The following is a 21,091-nucleotide window of genomic DNA, read 5'->3' as shown; positions in this document are numbered from 1 at the left end:
GCTGGGCGTGGTGGCGCATGTCTGTAATTCCAGCTACTCAGGAGGCTGAGGCAGGAGAATCGCTTTAATATGGGAGGTGGAGGTTGCAGTGAGCCAAGATCTTGCCACTGCACTCCAGCCTGGGTGACAAGAGTGAAACTCTGTCTCATAAAATAAAATAAAATAAAATAAAATAAAACTGTAATTTAAAAATGAATAATAGATTTGAATAGACTTTTCTCAAAAGAAGACATACAAATGGCACACAGGCATGTTAAAAAGTGCTTAGCAACACTAATCATCAGAGAAATGCAAATCAAAACTATAAGGAGATACCATCTCAACCCAGGTAAAATGGCTTTTATTCAAAAGTCAGGCATTAACAAATGCTGGCAAGGATGTTGAGAAAAGGAAACCCTGGTACACTGTTGGTAGGAATATAAATTAGTACAGCCACTGTGGAGAACAGTTTGGATGTTCCTTAGAAATCTAAAAATTGAACTTTCATATGATTCAACAATCCTACTGCTAGTTAGGATTTGGATATTAAAACAAGTGATGTTTTAATATTCCAAAGAAGAGATATCTGCACTCCCATGTTTATTTTAACATTACCCACAGCAGCCAGGATTTGGAAGGAACTAAGTGTCCATCAACAAATGAATAGATAAAGAAAATGTGGTATACATATGCAATGGAGTACTATTCAGCCATAAAGAAGAAGGAAATCTTGTCATTTTGCAGGTACATGGATGAAAGCAGATGTCATTATGTTAAGTGAAATAAGCCAGGCACAGAAAGACAGAGTTCATATGTTCTCACTTATTTCTGGTTGCTAAAAAATTAGAATGATTGAATTAATGTAGATAGATAGAATAATGATTACCAGAGCTGAGAAGGGTAGAGGGAGGATGGGATGGGTAGAGGACATGAGGATGGTTAATAGGTATGAAGAAATAATGAGAAGGAATGAATAAAACCTGGTATCTGCTAGCACAACAGGGTGAATGTAGTCAAAATTAATTTAATTGGACATTTAAAAATAACTAAGAGTATAGTTGAATTTTTTGTAACACAGAGGATAATTGCTTGAGATGATGGATACTCCGTTTACCCTGACGTGATTATTATGTATTTCGTGCCTGTATAAAAGTGTCTCACAGCCGGGTGCGGTGGCTCATGCCTGTAATCACAGCACTTTGGGAGGCCGAGGTGGGCGGATTATGAGGTCAGGAGACCATCCTGACAAACATGGTGAAAACCCTGTCACTACTAAAAGTACAAAAATTTGCTGAGCATGGTGGTGTGTGCCTGTAGTTCCAGCTGCTGAGGAGGCTGAGGCATGAGAATTGCTTGAACCCAGGAGGTGAAGGTTGCACTGAGCCGAGATTGTGCCACTGCACTCCAGCCTGGCAACAGAGTGAGACTCCGTCTTAAAAAAAAAAAAGTCTCACATATTAATATATACACATGTAGCCACAAAAATTAAAAATAAAGGAGTAAAAAAAATCAATTTTCAAATAATTTTATACTGCATATAACCCATGTACAAGTATTGGAGTTACCTTATAACAGGGTATTTACAGTTCTTCTCTCTCTCTCCCCTTTCCTTTTTTTTTTTTTTTTCTTTTTTTTGCCATTGCTGTCATGTTTTTTATCCATGTGATATAATCATCCAATACATTGTTACTCTTCCTTTTATTACATAGATCCACATTTTTGACCTATTTAATTTTCCAACTGAAGAATCACTTTTAATCTTTCAAGTCAGATGTGCTGGCAGTGATTATTCTTGGTTTTTGCTTGTCTTGGAACTTGCTGCGATTAATGAATTATAATGAGAAAATGGTTGGGGCAAGGGTGTATTGGGCCTTGTAAGTATTGGGAAGCATTTTAAATTTTATTTTAAATTTTAGTGAAGAGGTTTTTGGTCTTGAGTTTTCATGTAATCTAACTTATTTTCCAAAAAGCTTCTTTGGCAGCTTTGTGAACAATGACATAGACTGAGGGAAGAAGACTGGAAATAGAAGATGGGTTAGGAGGCTTTTATTGTAAATAAGAGCATTGTTCGTAGTAGAGTAGTAGCAGTAGTAGTAGACAGAAAAATGGATAGATGTGAGGCTTATTTTGGAAGTGGGGCTGGTAGGACTTGCTGATGTGAGGTGTGAAGAAGTGGAGATGAATCAAGGATGATATCCAAGTTTCTTGTTCAAGTAACTTTGTAGAATATGGTGGTGGTATTTACTGAAACACTAAATTGGGACTGGAAACAAGTTTGGAGGAGACAGGAGGAATTCCATTTTGGTCACATTTCATTTAAGATACTGATAAGACTTCCACATGGAAAAATCAAGTAGAGAGCTGGATTTCAGGGCAGGAATTTAAAGAAGACATTTGAGTTGGAATAGAAATTTGGGAGACCTGTAGATGGTATTTTAGTCCATGACAATGAGAGATATTACTTAGAGTGAATATATGACAAGGGAAAAGGGGTCAGGATCTGAACTCGGAATTTCCAGCATTTAGAAATCAGGTAGAGGAGCAGCAACCTGAGAAGGGCTTGAAGGACTGACCAAAGAAAGACATCTGGAATATGGTATGTTGCCAGTTAAGGATTAGTAGTGCCTTCTGGAAGAGTAAAGACCTGGCTTGTAACAAATTCTGCAGTTTTAGAAACATGATATACAAAGTGAGAAAAAACCTTCAGAGGACAGATGAATGTTGCTTCAAAGGTTTTAAAAAGGGTATTAACATACATAACAAAAATAAATGATGGCTAGCTAATTGCACGGGTTCAAGAGTATCTTTGTAATTTATTTTGATAGTCTTGAAAATTTTGATTTTTTAATAAAGTTGGAAAGTACTTAACTTTTTAAAAGATACACATGTAACCTGAAGCTGGAATCAAGTCTTTTTATTGCCAAGAGTAATGGTGTTAGTGTCACCTAATGGCAAAATGAAATATTGCAGCTATATTTGTAGGCTATAATGAAAAAGGCTTAACCTAATTAGAAAAATAACATTTCTGGGAGGATTTTAGGCATGGATCAGTAGACTTACTATGGTTTACAAGGTCCTGTGTTCTTTAGCCCCAGCCTGCATGTCCTGCCCCTCTATCACATTACTCATTTGGTCACTGAGCAGGTTGTGTAATAATAGGGTTCTTTTTTTGCCTTTCAGGTTTAGGCTCAGATATTTTCCTCTCAGAGAGTTTTTTTCCTACCACCTTATTTTGTCCCTATGCTTCCCACAGATACTATTTGTCACATTAATGTGTTTATTTTCTGCACAGCCTTTAGAGTGACTTGGAATCACCATTTGTCACTTTCTTGTTTGTTTCTTCACTAGTATATAAGCCCCAGAAGTGCAGGCTACTTGTCTGCCTTGTTTACTTATGTAACCTCAGGGCTGAGTTGTGTCTGTTACATAATAGGTCTTCAGTTAAACTTAGTATCTGAGTACATGAACTTCTGGATATGATAGTGAGTATTGTTTCTATGCTGTAGAGATCTGTCCAGAAAACAGAATTACACTGTGTTTGATTACTGAAGCATTATTTGCTACGTGAATGCAATATAGAAGCTTTTTTTCTTTTTCTTTTTGGTGTTAATAAGTAATAATGTGTCAGGAAAGAGAAGCTATATGTCTTAGGATGTTGAATTCTGTATTAGTCAACTTTAGTTACTTAGAAAAAATATTTGTAGGTACAATATTCGGTCTTGAGGAGGTAAGGTTTTTTTTTTTAAGCATTTAGATTTAATTAATAAAGCAGTCTCAGTGAATATGGTTTTGTGTCTGTGCATGGATTTGTAGGTATTTCTAGTATCATTTAATTATTTCCTCTATTAAAAAGAAAATAGCATTTCTAAGAGAAATGAGCGAGAGTGTGTCAAGTAAACAGTGATGAATCTGTTTGGTTGAGGTATGGACTGGTGTGTGTAAGTATTTAGCTAACAATATGGCTCTATTAGTCTGGAAACTTAGGATAAAGAGAGAGTACATTTCCATTAAGTGACTCAGTCCAAGAAAGTAGCCTCCCTAATTTTGAGATAATTATCTAGCCAGCAGGATTCTTCTTCACATGAACCACTTTTAAAGCTTCATGTTTTCAATCAGTACTTTTTTTTTTTTTTTTAATCCCGTTAGTTTTTCCAGGTGGATGTAGGAAGAGAAGTTTAAAGAACTGAAATGGAGGTCAGAGCTTCATTACAGAAGGTTAGTGGATCATCTGATTCTGTGGCTACAATGAACAGTGAAGAATTTGTTTTGGTTCCTCAGTATGCAGACGATAATTCTACAAAACATGAAGAAAAACCTCAACTGAAGGTATTTTTTTTTCTTTTCTACATATGGTACAATTTTTAATGTTAAAAAAAAAAAAAAAAACTATTTGAAACATACCTCAGGAGATGTGTAAAATCCGAAGGTTTTTCTTAAGTGCTGACTTTCAGAATAAAATCAGTGTTTGATTTATCCAGAGCCTAATTATTTGGTTTGTGTATTTTAAAAAGTTCTTGCTTTTGGTTATTTACCTTTTAATTTGGAATTTTAGGGGGAAGAATGAAAGAGGAAAAGGAAGGGATAGAGTAATTGGTGAATTAGACATAATAGTTAAGTTTTACATTACTTTATCTGGATGTTTTTGTTTCTCTTACTGCTGGGTTTTAGAAGTTAATTAAATGTTTTGCTTTCATTTGAGAGACTTTTTCTTTGTGATTTTTACATTTTAAATCAGCTGATAATGTTCTGTTGTGTTATTTAAGTTAACTTGTCTAAATGTTTTTAAAGCATACATCTTATATTTTTAGCATTTGAATTTTTGTTTAGATATGATCCCTTTTCTTTTTCACTTTTGTATTGCACTTTCAAAGTCAAAGGAAAGGAAGCAAGCCAACTCAGTTGCATAGGCTTCAAAACGGTATAACTGTCCTCTGGAAACAGCAATAGGAAAATGAGTTAAAAGTGCTATGAATTATTTATGACTTTTATTTAGTATTAACTATGGGATCACAAGTGTATATCAGTCTAATAAAATATATTCTAAAAATGAGATTACTAAATGCTTATGTTGAGAATATATTGTTTTGTAATTTTATTTAAATCATTAATGGCTTTATTTTTAGATACCTGTATTTTAGCATTCTTGTGTTTAAGACATCATTTATTTGCTTAGGCTTTGTGTCTCACTTGCCTTTGAAAAACTTATGAGTCAACTTAAGTGTAAGGAAATTAGCAATACTCATCTTGGGAGCTAGCAAACAATTTGTAAAGAAATCAGAATATGGTTATGCTATGATAAGAAATGTGACCTTTTAAATGATGTTTATAATAGAGCCTGTCTATTTAAATTTATCTATTTTTCCCTTTAGACATATAAATGTAAGGTTATCTGATTTTTAGGATGTGTTCCTAAAAAGGAAAAAGAAGGGCTAGGCATGATGGCTCATGACTGTTATCCTAGCAATTTGGGAGGCCAAGGTGGGTGGATTGCTTGAGGTAAGAGTTCAAGACTAGCCTGGCCAACATGGTGAAACCCTGTCTCTACAAAAAATACAAAAATTAGCTGGGTGTGGTAGTGCACGCCTGTAGTCCCAGCTACTCAAGAGACTGAGACACGAGAATCGCTTGAACCCAGGAGGTGAAGGTTGCAGTGAGCTGAGATTGTGCCACTGCACTCCAGCCTGGGTGACAGAGTGAGACTCTGTCTCAAAAAAGAAAGGGGAAAAAAGATAAATACATCTCTGTAAATAGGATCTTACATAAAATGTAGTTGGAAACTGCCTTAAGTGTTTTATAAAGAATCCATTTGTGAAACTAATAATCATCCTCTAATTTAGTTTTATAATGTATTATATATGTGAAATTAGGTATAACTGTACAACTTCTTAGTATTTAGTAACCATATTTAAATATTTAGATTGTTTTCTTTTAGAAATGAAATATTTTTATAAAATTTAGCTTCAGAACTGTAATAGAATTAAAACAGAATTGTCTTGCTCTGTCTGTAGATAGTTTCTAATGGTGATGAACAATTGGAAAAAGCCATGGAAGAGATTTTGAGAGATTCTGAGAAAAGGCAAAACAGTCTTCTTGTTGACTGTCAAAGTTCCAGTGAGATTTCAGATCATTCGTTTGGAGATATTCCAGTCAGCCAAACCAATAAGCCATCTCTTCAGTTAATTTTGGATCCATCTAACACAGGTACTGTATTGAATTCTTAGAAACCATTAAAGAATTAGGATAAAGTAATAGTGAAAATTTTAAGATGAAAATCAGAAAAAACTATTAGCTGTTTTCAAGCTTTGAGTTCTCATTGAGAGTTTCCACTTTGGTGTTCTTCTGTTTCTGCCTGTATCTCTGCCTATAAAATCAGGTCTTAATGTTCTTTGGGAACAAGGACTATGTCTGGATCCTCATTTTACCCCCAGTACTTCATGCATGGCAGATCCTCAACAGGTACTTACTGAACGAATGAGCAAATACCTAGGCATCACAGAATAGTGTAATGGACATAGTCTTTCATATCATGTGCCTTTTTACTCAGTCTCACTACACTTATTTAAAGTTACATTTGATAAAAATTCTAAGTAAGCTATATCAATTCCAACAGTGTATTAAATAATAAATACATCTATGAATAATTAGGATTTATACTTTGAATAGTATCTTATAAGTCAAGATGCTTTTGGGTGCAAAAATAAATAAATAAACCAACTCCCAGCTTGAACTGGCTTAAACACCACAGGTATAGTTTGACCTAGGCTCTGATGGTGTTCTTTTGGTAAACTACTCAGCTCTGATCTTCTCTATATTACCTTCTTCCTTAGCTGGTTCCAAAGTAGCTACCAGCAGAAACTGGTAGTAGGTACAGGTAGGTGACCTGTTTATGCCTGGTGTCAAGGAGAAAGTCTTCATTCTTTTATTGATTTTTTTTTTTTTTTAATTTTTTGGTGACAGGGTCTCATTTTGTCATCCAGGCTGAAGTGCAGTGGTGTAATCACGGCTCATTGCAGCCTTAAACTTCAGGGCTTAAGCAATCTTTCTACCATTCAGCCTCCTGAGTAGCTGGGATGGCAGGCATGTGCCACCATGCCCAGCTAATTTTTTTTTTTTTTTTTTGCAGTGTTGGGGTTTTGCCATGTTACCCAGCCAGGCTGGTCTTGAACTCCTGGCTTCAAGCAATTCGTCCACCTCAGCATCCCAAAGTGTTGGGATTACCAGTGTGAGCCAGTGTACCTGGATCTGGCCTCTTTTACTGATTGAATAAAAGTTCCGAGTTTCACTCTGATTGGACTAACGGAACCATTTTCTAGTGGTGAGGGAAATAACATGAACTGATAGCTGTAGGCCTGGGTTACATTCAAACCTCTAAATAAGTCACTCTGACAGAGGGGATGGGATTATCCTAATTGGCTTAGGGAACTTGTGATTCATTTCTGAACCTTGGTGCAGGGTGAGTTATAGGTATAGCCAAACTGCTACACAATAGGACTATGATACATTTGTGTGGGGAACGTAATCACAGCACCTTCCATGATAGTTTTGATATTTTTATTCATTACAGGTGTATTCACATTTATTTTATAGAGTATTATTATACCAGTTTTAAAGCAGTTGATGATTCCAACAACTAGGACATCTTGGGATTGGTCTGTGGATTATTTTTTCACTTAAGAATAGGTCACCCTTCTATGTTTTTTTGTTTGTTGAGTAATTGGCTTTCTCCTCAGATTTTTTGAATCTTATGTTTTGCGACTATTTCTTATTAAAATCCCCTGAAGAATGTTGAGTGTGTGTGTGTGTGTGTGTGTGTGTGTGTGTGTGTGTGTGTGTTTAAGCAGACATTCTATCTGGTTGTGTTAAGACTGCAACATCTGTCTTGGTTTCTGGTTTCAAAGTCATTTCAATTCTTAAAACCTTTGCTGTGCTTCTTTAGAAGCACATGTTCTACATGCATACACAGTTTATTAGTTCACACACAGAATTAGGGGATTATCTTCTTCAGCTCTCTCCCCTCTAGGATTTCCTCACACTCTCTGGCTTCCTTGGACCCATTTTCCTTCTTCCTCTGAGTAGAAAGACAGGTTTCTTTTTTAGAGTTTTTGCCGCTTTGTGCTGTGCAGAATCGCATGTCTGGAGCCAACTTTTGGACAAAGTAGTGAGAGAAAAGAGAGGAAAAATGGTAGAGATTTTCTTTTCGATTTTTGGACCATAGGAGCCTCCTTACTTCGGTATTTTAGCCTTTGAGACACATTTCTTCCAGGTTGTAGATGGTTACAGTATCACTGCCACCACCACCATTGTAGGCATTTCTGTAATTGGGGCTAGCCTGTGGTAGAACCGGGTAAGAAAACAAAACAGAAACAAGTCATGATTTCCCAAATACTCTCTAGTTTGCAGGGACCTCTTTTTCTGCTATTTGGCCAGAAATACTGGATTTCTTTGTTTTGTTGCTCACTGCACAGTTCTGTAACTCAGGCCACCCTTAAGTCAAAGCTGGGAGGTGATGATGAGAAAAATGGAAAACACAGCACTGTAACAGAGGTTCAGGTTTTTACTTTCCTCTCCAATCTAGCTGTTCCTGTTTACCTTTTTAGAAGAGGCTAGGTGTGATGGCTCACGTCTGTAATCCCAGGGCTTTGGGAAGCCTAGGTGGGCGGATCGCTCGAGCTCAGGAGTTCGAGACCAGCCTGTGTAAGGTAGCGAGACCCCATCTCAATAAAAAAAGAAAGAAAGAAAGTCCTCAGATAGTTGCTTTTTAAATTCTGTCAAGAGTTTTCAGGTATAATCTGTAGAAGAGATAAATTATAACAGACTTATCACTTCAACTTGACTGGCCCAGTTCAATCATCTTGAGTTCTGCTAGTTTTTGCTTCAGCTGTTTTGAAGTTTTGCTATTAAGGGCATTGTAACTTAGAATTGTTGTGTTTTCCTAATGAATTGATCATTTTAGCATTGTGAAATATCTTTTTCTCTTTTTAAAATTCCTTGTTCTGAAGTCTAGTTTTTCTTTTATTAATATAGCCACCTTTGTTTCTCATAATTAGTGTTTGCGTGGTATATATTTTTTTTTCCTTTAAAAAAAAAAAAAAACTTTTCACCTACTTTTGTCTTTAAAGTGTGTTTCTTGTAGATAGCTTTTTAAAATCCAGTTTGACAATCTCAGTCTTTTAGTTGGGTTTAGACTAGGGTAAGCAAACTACTATCTATGGGCCAAATTCCATTCCTACTTGTTTATGGTGTGGCTTGCAAAGTAGAAATGATTTTTACATTTTTAAATGATTGAAACATGTCAAAAGGAGAATAATATTGTGACACATGAAGCTTACATGAAATTCAAATTTCAGTATCCATAGCTAAGTTTTAAATTTTGTAAAAAATCTGTGGAAGGTTGTTTTCTCACTTGTATAAATATTTGCATAATATTGTGGATTTTGTCTCTTGGCCCACAAAACCTAAAATATTTACCATATGAGCCTTTACAGAAAAAGCTGACCATTTCCTTTGATGTAATTTTTAATATATTTGGATCTAAATATATTTACTCTCTTGCTGTTTGTTTTCTCTTTGTCTCTTCTGGGTTTTTTTTTTTTTTGTCCCTTTCCTGCCTTCTTCTAGGTTACTTTTTAATGTTCTGTTTTATCTCCGTTATTGGCACATTAGTTATGTAATTTTGTTTTATTATTTTAGTAATTGCCCTGGGTTTATAACCCAAGTCTTTAGCCGATGTACCTTCTAATAATATCATAATACTTCATGTACATTGTAAGAATCTTTTGTTACCTTCTGGACTTTATGCTTCTGCTGTCATTCATTTTGCTAATGTATATGTTGCAAATTCTGCAAAATACTGTAGGGTTTTTTTTTTTTTAACTTTAAATAGCCTGTGGTTTTTTTTTTTTTTCCCAGAAAGTTGATTTTATTTAGGTAGAGAAAAGAGAGTGAAAGGAGAAGAAGAGAAAGGCTTCCACGAAAAGTGTGGAAGGGGTAAATAGTCTGTTATATTTTGAAGAAATTATAAATCTAAGGAATAGGTCTTTTCTCCTACTGGTGCTCTTCAGTTTTCTCTGTATCATTTTTCTGTAGCCCAAGGAACTTCCTTTAATATTCCTCTTTTCTTCTGCAATTTAGAAACTGCTGTTATATCTACCTAGGGCATATTTTGCTTCAGATCTTATATTTTTTCAGCTTTAGAATTTCTTTTGGTTCTTTTTTATGTCTTTCATTTTTCTTCTTATTTTGTTAGATGTTTTTCTTTAAATCTTTGATCATATTTATAATAGTCACTGTATAGGCCTTATCTGCCAATTTTTTCATTTGTTATTTTTGAATCAATTTCTATACTGTTTTATACTTGGGGTCTAATAGAGTCATGAATCTTGGGTTACACAGATTTGTGAAATACCTCTTCAAACAACTTCTGTTTGGCTTCCTCTTTTCTCTTTTTTATTTATATTATTTTTATTGGTTCTCCTTAGTTCCCACTCATCTTATATATATTATTATTATTTTTTTGAGACGGAGTCTTGCTCTGTCACCAGGCTGGAATGCAGTGGCGCAATCTCAGCTCACTGCAACCTTGGCTCACTGCAACCTCCGCCTCCTGGGTTCAAGTGATTCTTCCGCCTCAGCCTCCCAAGTAGCTGGGACCACAGGTGTGTGCCACCACGCCCGGCTAATTTGTTTGTATTTTTAGTAGAGACGGGGTTTCACCGTGTTGGCCAGGATGGTCTCAATCACTTGACCTCGTGATCTGCCCACCTCGGCCTCCCAAAGTGCTGGGATTACAGGCGTGAGCCACTGTGCCCAGCCTTTTTTCTTTTTTTAAGACTCTAATTACACATATGTTAGGCCACTTGAACTACCAAATCACTCAGGCTCATCATTCTTATTGTTGCTGCATAAATGCTTGTTACATTAAGAAAAATATGTAATAACATATATGTATATAATACAAAACAAATAATTTAAACATATTAAAATGCATTTGTAGTTTTTTATTTATCCCTTTTGAAGTACATTCTATTGAACTGACTGAAAAAAGGAGAAAAACATGTTTCGGTGGTTGAAGAACATGTAGATGAAGTAGTTCATTTTGAATGGCTTTAATTCCTTAACAAAAAAGTTAGTGGTGAAGTTTCATATTTTAGCATAATATTAAGGAGCTGGAGTGGGGGAATTTGAAATGGCTTTTGTGAATTATTTATTAAAATCCTGTCCTACAAGAGGAATCCAGGTAATAGTCTGAAAATGCTGCAAGGACCTAGTTCAAGTGATACATGTATGCTTAATTTTGTGCAGCATGAATGTAGGTAACAGAAGGGAAGCACTTGAGATAAGCAGAATGTGGATTTTAGGTGGGGACATGAAGGGAGAATGTTACACCACCTTATACATGCAGATGGATGCTCTCTAACCACAATTGGACCTTTGCTGCCTGTATTTATTTTAGAATAAAATGAACAGTTTTTTTAAAAGAAATTCATTATGATGAGGTTGGAATTGGGTGAAGCAGTCATAGATTCATTCATTGAAAATAATTATTTTGAGGAAAAATATTCCATTGGAACACTTACATAGTTCATAGAAGCCAGCAAACTAGGAATGAGGGAGATAAGGAGCTTGACGCTTGTTGTTGGTATAAGATGTAATGTTTTAACATTGCTTTTTTTTTTTTGCTTAAGAAGTTAGGCTGCTTAATAAATGTGGTGCAATGATGGGTCTTTACAGCCAAGAGAAACTTAACTGATTTGCTTTTATTTAATCGTCATTATTTTTGGCCTAATTCACACTATCTTAAGCATAGTTTTTTCTCCATATTGTTCTATATCACTTGTTAACCCAAAAGTGGCAGGTCTCAGTCGATAGAGGTTTCTTTAGTCAAGGGTTTAGTATGTGCCTGGGAAAAACATAAGCCACAGTAGCAACTGTGACCTGTGCTTTTCTAGAGGGGTTTTGAGAACTTCAGTGTTTAAAGGGGAAAGTGCAAGCACAAGTGAAAGAGGGAAAGGTAGGCAGTGAGGCAAGTGGTTACATTCTTGTGAGGCTTCGACTATCCTAATAAATCTACATTTTACATGTGAAAAGAGGGAGCAGAGGAAAAAGTCAGTTATGCGTTCATCTTAGTGTAGGGGAAGGGATGATTTCTGATCTTGTCTCCTGTGTCTCTGAAGATAAGTTTTTAATTGACATTGTCAGGATGAGATTTGACAGAACTCAAGTTGTAGAGCTAGTTTATGGGAGGATACATATCTGAAAAGATTTAGGGACTTACAAGCTCACAAGGAATCTCCTTGTGAGTAATCTGTGAGGGAAGCCATCTGGGGAGATATGTGCCCTGGTGTACGGATGAGGCCATGACACAGGCCTGCGACACAGCTCTCTGTTTGGGAACAAAAGAAAGGCAGTATTGTGTGACTCAGTTCCCAGGCTTATCTTTTGCTCTGGCATAGTGAGTTTGGAGACCAGAGGTTCTATTTTCTTTCACATACTTGTACTCTATATTTTTGATTTTTTTAAATATAAAGCTTAATTTTTTTCTCTCATCTGAAGAATTATAGCTAAGTAAGATAATATTTTGAGAGATTTGAGAGTACGAAATGGCTGGCTCTGGAACTCTGACATAAGGTTTAGGATTTTAAAATCCTAGAATCCTAAATTTTAAATCCTAAAAATTTAAAATATAAAAGAAATGAAAATACAGAGAGACCTATATTTTGTTTGAAATATTTCATTTCTTTGTGGGCATTGGGTAGATTATAATGATGGTGGAGTTTTGCATTGACTTTGAGTATTTCTTTTTTGTTTCTTCAGAAATTTCTATACCCAGATCATCTTCTCCAGGTGGACTACCTGAAGAAGACAGTGTTTTATTTAATAAACTGTCCTACTTAGGATGTATGAAGGTTTCTTCCCCACGTAATGAAGTAGAGGCTTTACGGGCAATGGCAACCATGAAATCTTCCAGTCAGCATCCCTTTCCTGTTACCCTGTATGTGCCAAATGTACCGGAAGGTTCTGTGAGGTAAGTTCTAAGTTTTTTTCTTTAGTCATGTATTAAGTAAGTTTGTTGGGTGGTGGCGAGGATGTTATAGCATCATCACGTGTAGGACTTACTGTGAACTCACACTGTCGACATGCAAAGTAAACATGTTTAGGTTTAGAGTGTTCAGTGTTTGAAAGGAGCATTTGAACAGTTGTATTAGTTTATTCTCGCACTGCAGTAAATACCTAAGATTGGATAATTTATAAAGAGAAGAGGTTTAATTGGCTCTTGGTTCTGCAGGCTATATAGGAAGCATGATGCTGGCCATCTTCTCAGCTTCTGAGGAGGCCCCAGGAACTTACAGTCTTGGCAGAAGGCAAGGGGAAGCAGAATCATCTTACATGGCAGGAGCAGGAGCAGGAGCAAGAGAATGGGGAGGTGCCACACACTTTTAAACAACCAGGTCTCATGGAACTAACTATCATGAGAACAGCACCAAGGGGATGGTACTAAACCTTTTATTTTTATTTTATTTTTTTATTTTTTATTTTTATTTTTTTATTGCATTTTAGGTTTTGAGGTACATGTGAAGAACATGCAAGATTGTTGCATAGGTACACACATGGCAGTGTGATTTGCTGCCTTCCTTCCCATCACCTATATCTAGCATTTCTCCGAATGCTATCTCTCCCCAACTCCCCACCCCCCACTGTCCCTCCCCTATTTCCCCACCGACAGACCCCAGTGTGTGATGCTCCCCTCCCTGTGTCCATATGTTCTCATTGTTCAACACCCACCTATGAGTGAGAACATGGTGCTAAACCATTTATAAGAAACTGCCCCTATGATCCAATCACCTCTCACCAGGCCCCACCTCCAACATTGGAGATTACACTTTGATATGAGATTTGGGTGGGGCCACAGATCCAAACCCATATCAACAATTATGCTTAGAATATTATAAATAGAAATAAAACTATAAAAATAGTTGTAATGTGTATTTCTCTGTCCTGAATGAGCATAAATATCTGCCTTCAGCTTGTCAAGTAATAGTGGTTCAAAGAAACTGGAGTGAGTCATACATTTTAAGTTATTTACATTAGACTGTAAAGAAGCAAAATGACTTTTTTCTCTTATGCTTAATTAGAAATAATACATTATGTCATCTGAACTTTTAGTTTCTTTAAATTTAAGTCAGGGCTGGGTGCGGTGGCTCATGCCTGTAATCCCAGCACTTCGTGAGCCTGAGGCAGGTGGATCACTTGAGATCAGGAGTTCAAGACCAGCTTGGCCAAAGTAATACAAAAATTAGCAAGGCATGGTGGTGCATGCCTGTAATCTCAGCTACTTGGGAGGCTGAGGCAGGAGACTCACTCAAACCTGGGAGATGAAGGTTGTAGTAAGCCAAGATCATGCCACTGCACTCCAGCCTGGGTGGCAGAGACTCCATCTTAATTAAAAAAAAAAAAAAAAGTCAGATAATGTTACTCTCCCACATTCAGCCTTCGCCTCAGCCACACTTGCGGTTATATTTGAAATCCTTATCATGATAGACACTGTTGACCTACTGCTCCAACTTGTTCTTCCCCTCTTCCTCCTTCCTTCCTTTCTTCTTAGTCTGTTTGGGCTGCTATAACAAACTGCCATAGACTGGTGTCTGACATACAACAGATAATTATTTTTCATAGTTCTAGTGGTTGGGAGTTCCTAGATCAAAGCTCCAGCATATTTGGTGTCCGGTGAGGGCCTGCTTCCTGGTTCATGTATTCTTATATGGTGGAAGAGAATGTAAGAGCTCTCTGGGGTTTCTTTCTTTCTTTTTTTTTTTTTTGAGACAGAGTTTCACTCTTGTTGCCCAGAGTGGAGTGCAATGGCACAATCTTAGCTTACTGCAACTTCTGCCTCCTGGGTTCAAGCAATTCTCCTGCCTCAGCCTCCTGAGTAGCTGGGATTACAGGCATGCACCACCACGCCTGGCTAATTTTGTATTTTTAGAAGAGAAGGGGTTTCTCCATGTTGGTAAGGCTGGTCTTGAACTCCTGACCTCAGGTGATCCGCCCGCCTCAGCCTCCCAAAGTGCTGGGATTACAGACGTGAGCCACCACGCCCAGCCCTGGGTTTCTTTTATAAGGATACTAATCTCATTCAAGAGGATTCCTTTGTCTGTCTCTCTCTTTCTCTCTGTCTCTGTCCTTTTGTCTCCCTCCTCCCTTCTCTCTCTTCATTCATCAAAAGAAGATGCAGAATTGTATGTTTGTGTGTGTGTGTGTGTTTGTGTAAGATATGCAAGAATACGAAGATAATCTGTTTTCTTGCATTATTAGTACCACTGTCCTCTCCCTTTCTCTCTCATCATTCACTGTATTCCAATCATGACTAGCCCTTTATTCATTCTCATAGGACTTATCAGTCACAATTCCCACCTCAGGACCTTGACTATTATCTTTATACTCCCTAAGTAATCTTTGCCTGATTTTCCAATGTTTTTTTCTGTTTCTCTTCAGTTTCATCTCAGCAAACATTTTATCATAAGAAGTTTTCCTTGGTTACATCATGTAACTCTCTTCTTCATACTGGGCCTTTTTTTTTTCTTCATAGCACTTTTCTTTGAATTGATATTATGTTATTTGCTTATTAGTTTATTGGATATCTTCCTCACTATATTATAAGCTTGTGAGAACAGGTTCTTTGTATTTTTCCCTGCTATAGCTTCAGTGGCTAGGGAAGTTAAGTGATTCATTGCAAGATTTTAGCAAATATTTGCTGAATGAACAAATAAGCAGACCAGGTCAAGGAAATGAGGTTGAATTTGTCTTGAACCTGGAATATTCCCTGTAAGTTGCTTTAATCTTTCTAAAACACTTAATGATTTGCCTCATTCGCTAAAGTTTAGAATGTGGGAAAACTTTAGCTAAGTTCTGAGTACCAAAATAAAAGCAATATAAATTTAGAGTGTTGTGGTAAAAATGCTTTGAGTTTTTCAGGAAAGGGTTTTGCATGTATATTATTTATATGTTATCTTCTAAAAATGTCAAAATGTCTTTTCAAAGAAAAATTGTTTTCAAAATGTCTTCTATGTTGTCTGTTTAGCTTCAATTTACCAAACACACCTTGACAGAGAGTTAGTGTTTTGACTTGCTCTTTATTCCTGGGATTGTCCCCTTACCCCTCAGTTTCTGAATTTGAGATCTTGAAGGGGTGTTGAATGTTTAGATCAATCCAGGACTTAGAATTTGGTTTTTCGTTTTGTTTTGTTTTTGAGACACAGTTTCACTCTGTCGCCCAGGTTTGAGTACAGTGACACGTTCTCTGAAACCTCTGCATCCTGGGTTCAAGTGATTCTCATGCCTCGGCCTCCCGAATAATTGGAAATACAGGTGCCCTCTCACCATGCCCGGCTAATTTTTGTATTATTAGTAGAGATGGGGTTTCTCCATGTTAGTCAGGCTGGTCTCGAACTCCTGACCTCAAGTTATCCACCCACCTCAGCCTCACAAAGTGCTGGGATTACACATGTGAGCCACTGCGCCCAGCCAGGAGTAAGGATTTGTGTAGGGAAAGTCAGAGAATTATTTGCCTTTAAATCCCACAGACTCCTTTCAGCTTTTATATTCTATTGTTGAATTCATCTTTGGAACCACCTGACCTTTTCTGTGGTACAAAGAGCCTCAGTTGAACAATAAATTGGGGCTTAGATAAACTAATAGGTGCTGCTCTGAATAAAAGTGGACTCTCCAGGGATAGTCTGTAGTATTCTACACTGGCATTCCTTTTGCCATAACAGAAAAAGACTAGATTTTAGGGATGGGTGATACAGATGTTACCAGGCATGTATAATTAGCTTTGGAGTAAATGAGTTAGATCACAGGAAACACAGGAATGAAGAAATTGTCAGAAGATGTTAATTTTTATGTGTGTGTGTGTGTGTGTTATAAATATGAAGATAATTTGTTCTCTCTTGCATCGTTAGTTCCAGTTTATTTTTGTGATTTTAAGATAGTTATGTTTGGCTGGGCTCAGTGGCTCATGCTTATAATCTTAGCACTTTGGGAGGCTGAGGTGGATAGATCACCTGAGGTCAGGAGTTTGAGATGAGCCTGGCCAACATGGTGAAACCGTGTCTCTACTAAAAATACAAAAATTAGCCGGGTGTGATGGCAGGTACCTGTAATCCCAGGTATTCTGGAGGCTGAAGCAGGAGAATCACTTGAACTCAGAGGTGGAGGTTGCAGTGAGTCAAGATTGGGCTACTTCACTTCAGCCCAGGGGAAAGAGTGAAACTCTGTCTCAAAAATCTAAAGATAGTTATGGTTATATATCTTATATTGTCATAGTAAAAATATTTGTCTTTGTTCTTTTTTAAAAAACCAAACTGGAAATATGTCTTTCTTCTTTGATAGTTAATATTTTATCTAACTTTTGATTACTGTTCTACAGAATCATAAACCAATCCAGCAACATGGAGATAGCATCTTTTCCAATCTATAAGGTGTTATTCTGTGCACGTGGACATGATGGAACAACAGAAAGCGATTGCTTTGCATTTACAGAGAGTTCCCATGGTTCAGAAGAATTTCAGATCCATGTTTTCTCCTGTGAAATTAAAGAGGCAGTAAGTATAATATAGTGTAGCAATTTGCTATAGAGGTGAATTAGGGTAATATTTTTGAGCTCTAATTTCACTGTCATATAAATACATAAATTTGGAGTGTGTTTCTAAAGACAAAATTAATATTTGTAATGACATAGAACTGAATATGGAAAGCTAAGTCTGCTATATCTGCTTAGGTAGGGCACTCTCACAGCTTAGAAAGTGTCATAGAAAAACAGAAATGGATGAGCTATCCTTCCACCATACCAAGGTAGTAAATTGCTTATGCTCAGAAGGGAGACTATTTTTGCATCCCTCTTATTAGTTTGCCCTAGTAGGTTGGTCCATGTGATTTAAAGAAGTGCCTATAACAATACCTCTTCTCTGATGGGCTTGATAGTTGCATATTGCTTTCATTTAGATATTGCATTAAGCTTATTTTATTGATCTCTGTGGTTTTCACTGGTGATTATTTGTTTTGTGGTTTCTCACTCAGAGGCTATATTTTACTCCAGAGAACTGGCTTAATTAAAAATAAATGCTCACATAGAGCAGGTATAACAACTTGTAGTCTTTTGAAAATGCTAGTAAGTTCTTTATAGCAATTATTAATTGATAGATAATTGTTAGGAGAAGTGATATAGATTAAATGCTGTTAAATACATAGGAAAATCTTCTTTTCTACATCTATTGAATTATTTCCAATTTTAAAATGTTGCACTGTTAGACACTTAGTATTTGTAACCATTTCAAAGGCATTCATAATGGGCATGGATGGAAATGTCAGGTATGTTTGCTTGTGAAAAAATAAATTATCAGCAGAAAATGTTGAAAGCAATAGTTATTCAGTATCTATCATGAAACATGAATAAATCATTCTATTAACAGAAGTTTTGAGTTTATTTCTGGCCACAAAATGGAAATTCATGGAAATGTAGATTTCTGTGAGTTTGACAAAAAGCCTGATGGGTATGTCAGTTCTTGTGCCCTGGTCATCAGTTTGTTTTACACTAAACTGAACATGCACAGACACATATAATTTAGATTGTAATTGTAGAAATTCTCTGTCAGAACCCATGCCTTATGAAAGAAGTTCAAGTTTTGTGGTTTTTTTTTTTTTTTTGATAGGGCTTTATCTATTTTATCCCAGCACTTATATATCTATGTGTTTACTGACTTCTTATTCAAAATGGTCTGATAGATAGGAGAGAGAATAAGTATTCTGCCAGTGTGCCTCACATATAGTAGACAGTGAATATAAATATGCTGAAAGAATTTATGTGTTTTTGTGAATGAGGGGGGCTATTTCTGATCCTTACGAACTCCACTGCAGAGGTGGGGAAGCAGATGGTAGAACCCTGGCATTTCATGTTGGCAGCCATCACTTAACACACCTGTGTGATTTCTGAATCACTGGAGCTCAACAGCAAGAAAATGAGCTTTGAAGACCTGGAGAACTTGCTGCTTAGAGAGAGAGAGAGAAATGCTGCTGCAGAAGGAAACGGAATTGCTGCAAGAGGGTTCCATAACTGATGGTATGAAACTGTCTTTTGGATTGTGGCATCCACTTGGGTTTAGAGTAGGGGAAATGTTTATTATTTTTGAGAGCTTTCATGGTAGGTAAGCAGTGGAAAAAACTGTGGGAAATTCTTGGCTAGAACGTTTTGGATATAATATTAAATAATATCAATTCTATTTCTAGAGAGCATATTTGTTCCATTGCAGGTTGTTATTTCCATCTATTATTTCATTTAATTTTTACAGTGCATTTTAGAAAGTGTTGCATTATGGGGATATTAGTGGTAAAATATATTGTTTAAAGGAGAAATACATGACAGTGGTTATTAAACCTTATTATGATACATAATTTCTTTAAAAAAATTTAAAAAATCCTTCTCCAGGTAATGAATAAGACATCAGTTCTAAATGAGGAATAACCCAGTATAAATAGACAGCTTATGCCAGGCACTGTGCTAAGCATTCGTTTGATACTCATAACAGCCCATGACCAGGTTGTACTTGTTAGACAAGTGATTTTATGTTTCTCTTTGCCTGGAGCAGTTTTACTTTATGCTTATTGTCCAGATTATTACTAATACTCTCAGTTATATTCTCAAAAGTGTTGTGTTTTGGATGATAAATTGTATGGTTATCCATTGGTTTATCCTGTGGCTAAGAGACTGGGTGATAGAGCTGGGTTTCAAATTGAAGTCTCTGACTTTGAAGAGCCATACAGTTTTCAGTAATAACTTTCCTGTTGCTTACATATTATAAAACACAAATGCGGATTTTAAAAATATGTTTAAAAATATGTTTTTATAACATTTTAAAAATATGTTTATAAAACATTTTAAAAATATGTTTAAAAATATATTTGTTATATTTTATAAAGAGACTTATTAGTAACATAGCTTGCATTCCAGTTACGTTTTGTGTTTTACCTGACCCTTTTACAGAAGCTGTCCAACATCTTCCTCTCTGCCCTAAAAAATAATTATGCTTTTAATTAATCTGAAGTCTTTTAGTTACATTTACTGGTTGTCTGGTTCCCAGTTTTCTGTTCTGTGGTGAACACCTTTAGTCTTTGGTATTTGAGTCCCTGTTGATGGACACAATTGGCACAGATAGTTCAGGAACCAGGTGACAGACATTCTTACTGCTTAAGTATATACTGTGCAGCAATGCCAATTTATTTATTTATTTTTTTTTTTCTTTTTTCTGTTTTTTTCTGCAGAGTTTGTGGATGAGAGCTGAAGAGGTTTGTCAGTTAAAGGAAGATTTCTGAAGCAGGAGTAGCCAGCTTGGCTGCCACTACTGTCACTGTGATGCTTAGTTCACTATAAAACCCTTCAAACACCAACAGTGGTAGAAGGGAATCCTAGTGAGGGTGATGGCTCTCTTGGACACCTGTGACACAAGGATTAGGAGTTCCCACAGAAGGGTTAGGACACATTTGACTTGCAACACTTGGATGTGCTTCTGCAGGACCCTGCCAGAGTAGATTTTGGTAATCTATGGCAAAAGAGTCGGACAGTCCAGCCAGAAGTATCTTGAGGTCAATGATCTTTGTACAAGGTGAATGATATGCTGGCTTCTGCTGAAGAATTGCAGACCAAGCAAGGTGTCAGAAAGCGTAGCCAAAAAAATCCAAGGAGACACCTGTTCTTGTTGCATCTTTATGGATATATTATATAAAACTTTTAAAATATACTTTTAAAGTGTTGAGTCTTTTTAAGATTTTATTTCTACTAGCTAGTGTAACCATTCTATTCAAAGCAGATTTTGATGATATTTGTATGTTTTAGGATATTTATCAGTATTAGAAACTCTGAGTATTATAGAGGCATGGTTTTTATCATCTGGTGTTAAAGGCATTCAGAGGTATTTCTTGATAAATATCAAGGGGATCATTGGGAAGATACTTATTCTTATTGCATTGTTTTTTTATTGGGGTTACCAATATGACACTGTATAAAAGAAAACCTGTTCCTTGCATGGGAATATTTCTTTTCTTTTCTTTTCTTTTCTTTTCTTTT

At 36.3% G+C, this 21,091-nt stretch overlaps 1 protein-coding gene across 3 annotated transcripts in view; it reads left to right on the top strand.

Moving 5' to 3' along the window:
- RABGAP1L (RAB GTPase activating protein 1 like) overlaps positions 1 to 21,091 on the top strand; it is a 718,780-nt gene that overhangs the window by 51,141 nt on the left and 646,548 nt on the right. Inside the window, exons 2-5 of one of the 3 annotated variants that reach the window (XM_032291661.1) lie at positions 4,126 to 4,305; positions 5,988 to 6,180; positions 12,793 to 13,003; positions 17,402 to 17,576. In XM_032291661.1, coding sequence (XP_032147552.1) covers positions 4,168 to 4,305; positions 5,988 to 6,180; positions 12,793 to 13,003; positions 17,402 to 17,576 — 717 coding nt within the window. In that variant the 5' untranslated portion in view covers positions 4,126 to 4,167. Of the gene's footprint in view, positions 1 to 4,125; positions 4,306 to 5,987; positions 6,181 to 9,264; positions 9,271 to 12,792; positions 13,004 to 17,401; positions 17,577 to 21,091 lie in introns of those variants that run through there. The other 2 variants (XM_032291662.1, XM_032291664.1) reach the window with 2 other exon arrangements.

The sequence above is a fragment of the Sapajus apella genome, unplaced genomic scaffold (genome assembly GCF_009761245.1).
Source record: "Sapajus apella isolate SASKATOON/1434 unplaced genomic scaffold, GSC_monkey_1.0 scaffold25, whole genome shotgun sequence".
Classification (NCBI taxonomy): domain Eukaryota; kingdom Metazoa; phylum Chordata; class Mammalia; order Primates; family Cebidae; genus Sapajus; species Sapajus apella.
This window is presented reverse-complemented; position numbering and strand designations above follow the sequence as displayed.